This window comes from Triplophysa rosa, linkage group LG24 (genome assembly GCF_024868665.1).
Source record: "Triplophysa rosa linkage group LG24, Trosa_1v2, whole genome shotgun sequence".
Lineage (NCBI taxonomy): Eukaryota > Metazoa > Chordata > Actinopteri > Cypriniformes > Nemacheilidae > Triplophysa > Triplophysa rosa.
The window spans coordinates 13,605,977-13,618,851 of NC_079913.1; the positions used below are offsets into that span (position 1 = coordinate 13,605,977).

Consider the following 12,875-nt stretch of genomic DNA (forward strand, 5'->3'; position numbering starts at 1 on the left):
TTTGTATAGTATCATGCAATGTAATTCGCTTAGGATAAAAGCGTCTGCCAAATGTGTAAAAATGTAAAAAAAAAAACATTTTTTAAATAAATTAGATCTTTTGTTTCACCCATACTGTTATTTTTATTTTTTACCTTAAGTTTTTCTTTGGTTTATTCATCATCATATTTCAAACCACCAGCAGTGCATAAAAATGGATAAAACCTTGGATAATCTAACCTCCTTTTAAAACCTCATCCTGGGTCCTGGCCAACACTGGTCTTTATCTCTTGCTTTCGAGAAACTTCTGTGTGTGAGCAATTTGCTAAAACACGTTTTGTTATTATTGCCCGTATTCTGTCATTTCAGGGCTCACGTTCTGAAGAGAGGCCGTATTGATATAAGTTTACACCAGGGGTGTTTGCTAAAGCTTCTTTACAATGGAGCAGTGACATTTATATGCATCTATCAATCTATTGTACAGTGTAATGTATAGAGTATTGTGAATGTCTGTGCTAGTTCAGGCTCGTTTTGGTCGTCACCATGCTGTTTACCAGCAAAAAAAGAAAAATGGATAAGCCACATTCTGAAATTCTGGTTTGGCCACTTTATGTGAGAAATATGTATAACCACATGGAATTCTGAAGAAAACATTTTTAATCATTCTCTTTTTAGTCATCATAAACATACGAAGAGGAAGTCATTAACAGATGTGCAAGACATAACATCTTGAGTTGATGGCAAAGTTTATTTAAATAATGTTTTATTAACTCTTTTTACTCACTAATTAAAAACTATGCAGTATGTCTGCACTAATGGAGAAAGGCAGGTTGTCGACTATTCACGGATGAAGGAAGTAGTTTTCCCAGCTCATAGCTTCCTCTGATAAGAAACTCACAGTAGCTTGGAGCCTAGGTGCTTTTCAAAGAGAACTTAATATTCCCCAGACATATTGTTCCTTTCCCACCTAGTCAGAGACAAATGTAGATTGTTGAGATAAGATGGCTTTTTGGTGTTATTCAAACTTCTTTCAGGGTGTTTGAATCTCTAACCATGACAGAGATTACATCAACTCACTCACTCTTATCACTCGGTTTGAAATGGCAGGACTTTAATGACCTCTAATCCAAGCTCACCAACGAAAGGACAAGATCACTGACAGCTGATGGAAGCACAAAGGGAAAATATCAGGTGAAATTAAGCTTTGGGTATCAGCTAGGGTCTATGACATAGTTTTGGGACCATTCAAGACAGAATCTTTGAGTGACAGATTAAATTACTCAATTTGTCAATTTGTAGGGTAACATTGGAGCTCTGGATGGAATCATAAGATGTTCTCACAAATGTGACATTTGTATGCGTCTTGACATGAAACCATAGGCAAAGTTTTGTGTGATGTTGTAAATAAATGTATAGTCGAGCCTATAGGCTAGTTCTATGACAGACGGTGGGAAAGTCTAATGCAACCTTTGGTCAAATCAGAGTTTGATTGTGATGACTACCGTTTCATCTGCTATCTAACCATTTCATCAAATGTCACGAATCATTTCACCATAATTAATCTAATTTAATACAGGTAGTAGTGCTGGGCGATATTCTCTATAGTCAGATCGTTCAATCGCCAGCCTGTGGATCGCCGATACACGATAGTATCGAGGGGCGGGGCAATTACGCATTTATATATGACAAACTGGATTTGTGGACAAAAACAGAAGCTTACGTGTCTAGAAAATGCTCATGTGTGACTGTAATTAGCATCCTATCAGAGTTTAAGTTCAGTGTAGTTGGCAACATTGTTACTTACCACCGCAACCTTTTAAACGAGAGAAAGTAAACTATTGCTATAAGTCAATATCATTCACCCAAATGCGTCATTGATGTTGTGCTGAATATTGTCACTGTAGATTATTTCTGACAACAAGCAAAAAAAATAACAGGTAAATTACATTAGCTGTGCTCAGTGGCGGTTCTAGACTACTGTAACTGGGGGGGCCAGGCAGGGGCCACTTATGCTTTAAGGGGGAACACTAACATGTGTCATGATTAATTTTCAGTCATTTTTCACTGTCATGTATTACTGTTTTCTCTAAGTAAAATAATAAGCTAATAAAACAAGTTCAGCTCAAATTAATGTTCCATGGTCATTTATTTCACAACACATTGTATATAGTCAAAATAACAATGACAACAATAATAACATTGTGGTTTTGGCACACTTTCATGTGAATGCCATGTTAACTAAATACTCATGTAAAAATTCATGTTTTTCACATGGAATTTCAGGGTTACAAAAGTTGTCCCTCTGCACAACTAAATCACCACGCTGATGGGTCCCTGAACTTTCTTCATTCTCTAGACTTTTGTGCATTTCTGACTCTTTTTCAAAAGCATCTTATTTCTCCAGCCTTGACTGACTATTATCTTTAGTTTTCTTATTAAAAAAGGACATTATGTCCTTAGAATTTTTTCTATTCATTTTAACTGCAAATGGGAAAATTATGAAAATATGTAAATAAAAAGAGGACACTCAAATACACAACAAGTAATATACAGGACAGTATAGAATAAACTGTATTGATTACTTGAACTCTGCTAATTCCTTGGGAATGACAGACCATTTATTTTAATTATAAGGCAAAAGTGTATTTTATCAAACATTCACCCCAAGAAATGTAAGTTACATTTGATCTCATTTCATTAACAAATAACATTTCTTTAGTGTGTTACACGTTCTCTGGTAGCAGCTGATTCTTTGTATAGGCACGAGTCACGACTGCTTTATATGTAGATTTAACATGCGCAACACCGGAAAATATAGGTCAGTATTTTAATATGATGTGTAATGATATGCATTTTCGTTATATTTTTACAAAATATTTCCATTACCTGTATGATGTAGTAATCTTGGTGAAGGCGCACAGACTCGACATTGTTTGCGTCTTGCTTGCGTAATCTTCCTTCTGGCACACAAGCATCATTACTGCCACTCGCAGGACAAACTGTGCATTGCACCTGAAATTGCTCGGTTGTGGTAAAAAATTCCAGAAACGATTCCAGATTTAGGGGGACCAGTGGGGTGCCAAGTGTGCTGACCCTCCCCTAGAACCGCCCCTGGCTGTGCTGTTATTACTTGATTGCCAAATGGGAACAACTCGTGCGCTGGTTTTAAACCGTCACGCGCAAACGAATTCCTGCGAGGAAAAGCCGCATCCCAAGCTCTCTCATGCGCTGAAAACTCAAACCCCGCACATTATAAACTCTCTCTGGCGTGAGGAAAAGCCAGAGCCGCGCGCATCACAAGATCTCTCGTGTGCGGAAAACTCAAACCCCGCACAGTATGAACTCTCTGGTGCGAGGAAAAACCAGAGCCGCGCGCATCACAAGCTCTCTCGTGCGCTGAAACGTCAAAGCCCACACATTATAAACTCTCTCTGGCGCGAGGAAAAGCCAGAGCCGCGCGCATCACAAACTCTCTAGTGCGCAGAAAACATCTTGGTTATGGATGTAACCTCAGTTCCCTGATGGAGGGAACGAGACGTTGTGTCGAGCCGACAGATGGGTTCGTCCCTGAGAACCAATCGCTTCCGACTTCTTAGAAAAGGCCAATGAAATTGGCGAATGAAATTTGCATGCCCTCGGATATCCGGGTATAAAAGGGAGACGGCGTGCCTCATTCATTCACCTAAGTTCTGAGGAGCCTGAGACCTCTCACGACTGCTGCAGTGGGCAGCACGTGTTGTGGCAAGAAGGACACAACGTCTCGTTCCCTCCATCAGGGAACTGAGGTTACATCCGTAACCAAAACGCTCCCTTTCTGTCGGTCTCTCGATGTTGTGTCGAGCCGATAGATGGGGTTCCTATGGAAAACACCACAACACTGTGCCCTGTCACAATCTCTAGCGAAGCGACGGTGACTGGCCTGGGCGTGTCAGCCGTGAGCGCTACAACGAAATTGTAACCTACCAGTGGGTAGGTAGGGGGTCCCAGAGCTTTACTTGAAAGGTGGGAAGGCCCCTGCCTTCGGCCTCACAGGCAGCGGCCTTGTTTCTCTAACAGTGAGATGCCGCCTGGTACCGTAAGGCCACTGGGTAAGCGCTACTTCCTCAAGCGGGGGATGTGCTACAGGCCCTAGCCTGAGTGATGGTCTTAACCGCCGCAGGGGGTAGGCCACTCAGGATCTCCTCATCTCGTCCAGGGGCCAGACATGGAGGTTCCAGAGGTCTGGCCTGGGATGCCATAACGTGCCCTTCCCCTGGGAAAGCAGGTCTTCGTCAGGGGAATCGGCCGGGGGGAGCTGTTGTCAGGAGCATTAGCTCCGAGAACCAAGTCCAGTTGGGCCAGTATGGCGCAACTAGTACACTTGATGCTCCTCTTCCCTGACCTTGCACAGAGTCTGTGCAATGAGGCTCACTGGGGGGAAGGCGTACTTCCGCTTGTCCCACGGCCAGCTGTGCGCTAGAGCATCCGTGCCGAGGGGGGCCTCGGACGGGAGTACCCTAGCGGGCAATGGGTGGTGTCCAGGGAGGCGAACAGGTCTACCTGAGCCCTCCCGAACTGTACCCAATGAGCTGGACTGCGCGGGGGTGGAGTCGCCACTCTCCGCGAGGCGTCAACTGACGAGAGAGCGCATCGGCTGTTTGGTTCAGGTCGCCTGGGATATGTGTGGCTCGCAGGGATCTGCTCACCTGCGGATTCCACAGGAGGAGACGTCGGGCGCGTCGTGTTAGCTGCCGTGAGCGAACGCCACCCTGGCGTTGATACACGCTATGGCAGTTGTGCTGTCCGCCGGACCAGCACGTGCTTGGCCTGCACGAGAGGTTGTAGCCCCTTCAGTGCAAGTAGCACATCCAACAACTCTAGGCAGTTGATATGCCTGCGCAGGCGGGGACCCGTCCATCGCCCCGACACTGCGTGCCCGTTGCACACGGCACCCCAACCCTGCAGGGAGGCGTCTGTCATCACCACGACGCGCCTCATGACCTGCCCGAGAGGGACCCCCATCCGTAGAAAGGTCATTGAAGACCAGGGGTTAGGGTGCGTCTGCAGAGAGGCGTAATCACCATCCGCATGCTGCCCGTGTGCAACCCTCTCCAGGGAACTCGACTCTGTAGCCAGTGTTGGAGTCGTCTCATGTGGATCAATCCATACCAAAAAAGAGGATGCTCTGCACAGGGGAGAGCTTGCTCTTTTCTCGGTTGACCTGTGGTCCCAATCGATGTAGGTGCTGAAGCACTAGGTCCCTGTGTGTACATAACAGATCTCGCGAGTGTGTCAAATGAGCCAGTCGTCGAGATAGCTTAGTACTTGCACACCTCTCTCCCTGAGGGGAGTGAGGGCGGCTTCCACGATCTTCGTGAAGACTCGTGGGGACAGGGACAAACCAAAAGGGAGGACTCTGTACTAATATGCCTGACCCTCAAAAGCGAACCGTAGGAACGGGAGATGACGAGGGAGAATTGAGACATGAGAGTAAGCGTCTTTCAGGTCAATTGCCATGAATCCACCTTGACATCTCATAGATGCCAGGATGCGCTTCTGCGTGAGCATCCTGAACGGCAGCTTGAGTAGGTGCCTGTTCAGGGTATGCAGATCTAGCGACCCCCGCTTTTTTGGGGACGATGAAGTACGGGCTGTAAATCCTGTTGAACATCTCGGCTAGAGGGACGAGCACAATCGCTTCCTCACCAGAGGGCTGGTGACCTCGGCCCGAAGTACGGGAGCATCCTTGCCTCTGCTGAGGTTGAGAAAATGCCCCGAAACTTGGGCGGGCATCTGGGGAGCTGGATCGCGTAGCCGAGACGGACCGTATCCCGTAGTCACCGTGACGGTTTGGGAAGCTCTTGTCAGGCTCCCAGGGACCGAGACAGGGAGGCTAGGGGTACATTCTGCTTCATCGACCTCCCGGGGGTGGTTCGATGGCTGGCAGTGCGGATCCCTCGCCGTGGGGGGTGGGGGGGGGGTTTCCTGCCTCTGCAGTTTTACCTGCCTGGCGATGATGTAGCACAACGCACCATCGAATTAGAGTGCTAAGGCTGATGATTATCCTCGACATTTGGTCTTGCCGCAACATCGAGTTGCCGAACACCTTCGTGTAGAGGGTGAGAGCGGCTGTGATAATACCCAGACGATGATGTGGCACAACTCACCGTCGATTGAAAGTGCTTAGGCTGCTGATTATCCTCGACATTGGGTCTCGCCGTGACGCAACGTCGAGTTGCCGAACACCGTCGTGTAGAGGGTGAGAGCGGCTGTGATAAACGCCCAGAGAGAGAGAGAAAACTCTTAGAAGTGGGCTGTTGGGACGGGGCAGGAACCGTCCCGGATCGACAAACCAGTGATGGAATGGCTGGGGTTGGGCTCGAAGGTATTCTAGATCTCCCTGGGGTCTTCCCATGAGGGCCGCTTTGGCTTCCGCCGTGGCTTCTGACGGGGTGGTGGTCTCCTCTTCGATGTCTCGAAGAGGACCAGGGCTGCTGGGAAGCAGACGCTGCACGGGATCTCGGCGGCCAGAGGGCGGTCGAGTCATGGCTGGGGAGGATATACTTGATATCCTCTGTCTGCTCCTTTACTGTCGAGAACTGTGGCTCGACCGTATCACCAAACAGCCCCCCCTTGCGAGATGGGTGCGTCAAGAAAGCAGACTTTCTTGGCATTACTCATCTGTGCAAGGTTCAGACAGAGGTGTCTCTCCTGGACCACAAGTGTGGACATCGCCCGACCCAGGGCCCGCGCGGTCACCTTGGTCGCCCGTAGAGCGAGGTCGGTGACGGCGCGGAGTTCCTGCATAAGTGCTAGGTCGGTCTTACCCTCGTGGAGCTCTCTCAGCACATTGGCCTGATGGACCTGCAAGATGGCCATAGCATGGAGAGAGGGGACAGCTTTGCAGAAAAGCCTACGTGCTTTGGACGGGTGTCTAGGTCGAGCCCCTGGGGACATCGACGTATCCTCTAGCTGCCCCACCATCGAGGGAAGAAAGGACGATGGAACTAGTTGCCATGTACGCGCCGAAGGGGGGCGTTCCAGGTCATACTAAGTTCCTCATGCACCTCCGGGGGAACACGGCACTGGGGGCGAGTGCGGCTTGGAGCCGCTCTCAAGCCCAAGGTACCGTGTATCCAGCCGCGAGCATTGGTAGAGGCAGTGCGGTGCACCTCAACCCAATGCCGGCGGCCCGGGAAAGCATGGCTGACATTTCGACGTCCGCTTCTTCCTGAGCTCGACCCCCCGAGGGAGGGAGCTTCAAGGAATCGCCGGAGTCTGATGCCAGTAAGTCACCCTCCGATGCTGCAACAGACATCTCATCATCACGTACCGTTTCCGATACGTGGTTGAGGAACAAGACGGTGGGACCGTCTCATGGGGAACGGTCAGACGAGGTGCGAATGGTCCGCGAGCCAGTGACTGACGGATTGGCGCTCACAGTAATCCTCATATCACCCTTGCTGCTTGCCGTAGCGGGCGGCAGGGCCGTAGTCCTGCCGTCACGGAACGGGAAGCAGACGAGGTGGTGGCTGAATCCCGTGGGAACACAGCCACCCATGACGCAACGTCTGAATCGTCAACCGCCCGCAGTGCGGGAAGGACGTATCCACAACATCTGCCCCAGCTTACTGGAAGCAGACATCGTGTCCGTCCCCCTCCTCGATGAGTGTGTTGCACCCACAACAACAGCGGGACATGCCACGCTGGAGAAATTTGCTCTTTTAGAGAAAAAACTCAAACACTTCTGGAACCGCCGAGACGCCCAGGGGAAGTCGCCGCAGGAAAGGACAGTCCGCTGCACCACGTCGTAGAACCGGCAGTCTTGTAGTTGCTATTTGTGGCGAAGTCTGTTGATCATGAGCGAAGGCTCCGAAGAACAGAAGGTGAATGAATGAGGCACGCCGTCTCCCTTTTATACCCGGATATCCAGGGACGGAGTCTGGCATGCAAATTTTATTCGCCAATTTCATTGGCCTTTTCTAAGAAGTCAGAAGCGATTGGTTCTCAGGGACGAACCCCATCTGTCGGCTCGACACAACGTCGAGAGACCAACAGAAAGGGAACTCAAAGCCCGCATATTATAAACTCTCTCTGCCGCAAGGAAAAGCCTAAGCTGCCTGCATTGCAAGCTCTCTTGCATGAAGAAATGCTCAATGCGCGTTTGTACTATTGATTTGCAACATATATTGGCAAACAGCCAACTATCGTCTAGGGAATCAGCTATTGCCGATAGGTCTGAGGATCGTCGATACACGATAGTATCTTCAATCGGAACAACCCTAGCATGTAGCAGACTTGTAATGTGTGCACTATATATGCAGTCTAATTAACCCCATTCAAACTTCGCAAATGAGCATGATACACTTTGAGCATCAAGACTATTAAGTCCTTTTTATGGTTGGGTAATTGCTTTGGATGCTGCATCCAGCGTATTGACACTTATTGGCTAATTTTATTAAGGGTTTACGCATGAAAGGCATTCGGAAAGTGGGAGACTGGGAAATTGGTTTGTCTCATGGTGTCATGATATTTAGCTATCTCTTATTAGTCTTTGTTATTGATTAGAGCATTTCATTCTTGCGTTCAGATCATGCTTGTATTTGTCATAACTGGTCCTTATCTCAATTTGTTTCCCTTCTCTTTCTTTTCAGATCGAAATGTTAGAGCACAAATATGGGGGCCACCTCATCTCACGCCGTGCCGCCTGCAAAATCCAGACGGCCTTCCGCCAATACCAGCTCAGCAAAAACTTTGAGAAGATACGAAACTCCCTCCTTGAAAGTCGTTTGCCACGCCGTATCTCCCTGCGAAAGGTGCGCGTGCAAAACACAGAGGGGATCTCGGCTGAACGGGCACTGGCTGAAGGCTGTAATCTTGCAAGTATCCCGCTGGTCCGGTCCCCATCCCTGCCCAACACAGTGGGTGGCACTCTAACTGACCTGGAGGATTCCTTCAATGAGCAAGTCCAGTCTCTTGCCAAATCAATTGATGATGCGCTCAGCAACTGGAGCATGAAAACTATGTGTTCTCTTCAAGAAAACTTCGGTACAGTTGGTGGCAAATCCGGGATGGCGGGGACAGAAGGTGTCCCCATAAACCCTGTTACACTTCAGAGTGGAACCATCCCAGCAGACAGCTCCGAGAATGTGACCCGTAGTGCCAGCAAGCTAATGATGGCCTTCCGGGACGTGACTGTTCAAATTGATAGCCAGAACTTTCGCATGTCCTCTTCGGTTATGGAATCCTCCACTTCAGTCTCTCTTGGTAATTGTGTCCAGCAGGGGGCCACGATTACGGAGAGCCTACAGCAATCTCCAGTTTACAATGCAAAGGAACAACCACTACAAGGACAACCACTGCCGCCACCACCTCCACAGGATCCAGCTCCTGCACCTCTAGAGCTGGATGCTGAGGAAGTACCAGATGGCGACTTCCCAGCCCCTCCACCGAGTGAGGAGGAACTTGGGGAGGAGCCGTCACCTCTGGTGTTTGAGAAAAAAGAATATCCAGAAGCAACCATTCCGGCACAGACAGTAATAACCTCTGATACCTTGTCTCCACCAGAGGTTGCAGAAATGCCGGACACCCCAACTGTGGAGGTTCTAGAAGCTAAACATATTGAGTCAGACCTTGCGGACAACAGCTCAGAACAGATGAGCAGTAGCAGTACATCCACTTCAGCCCGCTCTGCTTCAGAGGTCTCATCCAAAGAGGCTCTGCAGGCTATGATCCTGAGCTTGCCAAGATACCATTGCGAGAACCCAGTTAGTTGCAAATCTCCGACCCTCTCCACCGATGTCATGCGGAAACGCCTGTATCGTATTGGTCTCAACCTCTTCAACATGTGAGTACCTCTCATGTCCAATCAGAAGGGTCCCTAAACCCTAAGAGATGTGTTCATTGTTGTGGTTACAGTACTCCTTACATTCTGCTTGTATCAATTCCAGATTTTTTTATCTCTCTCATTTCATTAAGCTCTTCTCCCCTGCCACTAATATGAGGCTGCTTTCCAAAACCTTTCAGCACGTCTCTCTTTCTGTCCCCCTTTCTTGTAACATTCCCATCATCCAGTTTTATCTCCAGCTGTGCCCAACACCCCTCCATGATGCCTGTCACCCTTAGGTTTGTCTGACCTTATAAATAGCACTGTTTTTATTCAAAGTGCAGTCTCATTCTCCTTCCCCTAATGTCATCTTGCTCCAATGCACACATACAGACATGTGATTTTAGGCAAGTTCAGGCATTGCACAATAATTTATAGCTCACTGAAATAATAGGAATACAAAGTTATTTATCACCTGTGTGTTAGCAAGAGAGAGAGAGGAAAATAATGAAAAATAGAGGGTACAAACATAAAGATACAGCCCTCTTAAAAATTAAGGTGCTTCATGATGCCATAGAATAACCTTTTTAGTCTAAATGGTTCCATAAAGAACCTTTAACATCCTAAGAACCTTTCTGTTTCACAAAAGGTTCTTTGTGGCCAAAAAAGGTTCTTCAGATTATACACTCTTAAAAAAGGGTGCTTCAAAAGGTTCTTCGATGCCATAGAAGCAGCAGCAGCATGCAGTAGTGCAATAGTAGTGACTAGTGATGTCCCGATCACACTTTTTGTGCCCCCGATTCTATCCAAGTCATTTTATTTTGAGTATCTGCTGATATGAGTCCCAATCCGATACTTTTATTTTCCTAGTGCTAGGTGCACGCTCCAGGTTTATTAAGGTTATTCAAATATTACTATTTAACAGTTCAGCATTCTATAAATGATAGACTAACATGTTGTCGCAAACATAATGACAGAATTCGTCTTTTCAGCTAATTCAAATAGCAGGATTAGATTAAACATTAAAACAGCCTTTTTTATCAATGAAGTACAAGAAAATTATTTAATTGCAGCTGGACAGGAGTTTGTCCTCAGGAGGAGACAGAATAACAGAGCTTCATTTCACACTGCCTCAAAACTAAAACACTCAACACAATACTGCAAGTTCACTCTGTGGTACTCACATACTGTATATCTTTGAACTTTAACTTTTAAATAAATGGAAAACAGCATCTCTGTCATGTTAGCGGACAGGTGCTAATGCTTCTCATCTGTGTCATTAAGTTTGTTGCAAAGCTCCGGTAGAGCGCTGTATTAAATAAGAAATCAGAAGCTAACCTGTGTTCCCTTTCTGTCGGTCTCTCGACGTTGTGTCGAACCGACAGAATGGGGTTTGTCTTGAGAACCTATCATCTTCTGAGTATTTAGAAAAGGCCAATGAAAATTGGCGAATGAAATTTGCATGCCGGACTCCTCCCCGGATGTCCGGGTATAAGAGGGAAGCCGGCGTGCTCATTCATTCACCTTTTGTTCTTCAGAGCCTACGCATCTGATGAGCTTCTCTACGATCTTTGGTGATCATTTTGCTGCTGGAATCTTCGACGTGGTACAGCAGACGGTCCCTTCCTGCAGTGACTCTCCCCTGGGCGTCTTGGCAGTTCCGGAGGTGTTCGAGCAAATTTCCTTTTCTAAAAGAGCAAATTTCTCCAGCGTGGCTGTTCTCATGGGTTCAACACACTCATCGAGGAGGGGGACGGACACGATGCCTGCTTCCAGTACGCTGGGGCGGACGTTGTGGATACGTTTTGTATCCGTGGATACGTTTTGTTCCGTGGCGGCAGGACTACGGCCCTGCCGTCCACTACGGCAAGCAGCGAGGGTGATATGAGGATTACTGTGAGCGATAATCCACCAGCCACTGGCTCACGGACCGTTCGCACCTCGTCTCGCTCGTCTGACCGTTCCCCAGGAGACAGTCCGCCGTCTTATTCCTCAATCACGTATTAGGACACGATGCGTGATGATGAGATGTCTCTTGCAGCATCGGGGGGTGACGTACTGCCATCCGACTCCGACGATTCTTCGGGCTCCCTCCCTCGGGGGGTTGAGCCCAGGAAAAAGCGGATGTCGAGATGTCGGCCATGCTTTCCCGGGCCGCCGTGAGTGTTGGTTGCAGTGCCCGCACTGCCTCTCCTGGCGCTCGCGGCTGGCTACATGGCGCCTCGGGTTTGAGCACGGCTCCAAGCCGCGCCCGCCCTCAGTGCTGTGTTTACCGGAAGTGCATGAGGAACTTAGTAAGACCTGGAAACGCCCCCTTTTCGGCACGTTTCACATCAAACAAAGTTCTGTCACCCTCTCTTCCCTCGAGATTGGGACAGCTAGAGGATACGTCGATGTCCCCCAGGTGGAGTATGCCGCCGCGGTGCACTCGTGCCCGTAGGCGGCAGCCACCTGGGGGTGGGGCTCGACCTAGACTCCCGTCCAAAGCATGTGGGGTCTCGGCATCTCTGGTGTCAAGAGCTTACATTGCGGCGGACCAAGCTGCCTCCTCTCTCCACGCTATGGCTCCTGCCAGGCCAGGGCGTTGAGAGAGCTCCACGAGGGTAAGACCGACCCAGCGCTTATGAAGGAACTCCGCGCCGCCACCGACCTCGCTCTACGGGCGACCAAGGTGACCACGCGGGCCCTGGGTCGGACGATGTCCACACTTGTGGTTCACGAGATACTTCTCTGGCCAAACCTTGCGCAGATGAGTAACACCGAGAAGGTCCGGTTTCTCGACGCACCCGTCTCGCAAGGGGGGGCTGGTTGGTGTTTCTGTAGAGCCGCAGCGGCCCCGCTCACCCCCCGCCCGTCGGGGGGGGCGCGAGACCCGCACGCGGCCTCCTCCGGAGGGTTCTCGACAGTAAGAAGCAGTCCTCCGTGCCGCAACTCGGCCGCCTTCCCAGCAGCCCTGGTCCTCTTCGATGCCCTCCAGCTCTGGGGCGGCCCCCCTGTAGGACCAGCGAAGAGGAGACCATCGCCCCATCAGCAGCCGCGGCGAAGCGGCTGTCATGGGAAGACCTCAGGGGGATCGAGGCTACCATTGGGC

The 12,875-nt window shown here is 49.2% G+C and overlaps 1 protein-coding gene across 4 annotated transcripts in view; it reads left to right on the forward strand.

Annotated features, from left to right (window-relative positions):
- The window catches only part of iqsec3a (IQ motif and Sec7 domain ArfGEF 3a), a 207,817-nt gene that overhangs the window by 80,945 nt on the left and 113,997 nt on the right, over positions 1–12,875 (forward strand). For all 4 annotated transcript variants that reach the window (XM_057323667.1, XM_057323666.1, XM_057323665.1 and 1 more), the window contains exon 4: positions 8,613–9,805. In XM_057323667.1, the coding sequence (XP_057179650.1) occupies positions 8,613–9,805 (1,193 nt within the window). The remainder of the gene's footprint in view (positions 1–8,612; positions 9,806–12,875) is intronic.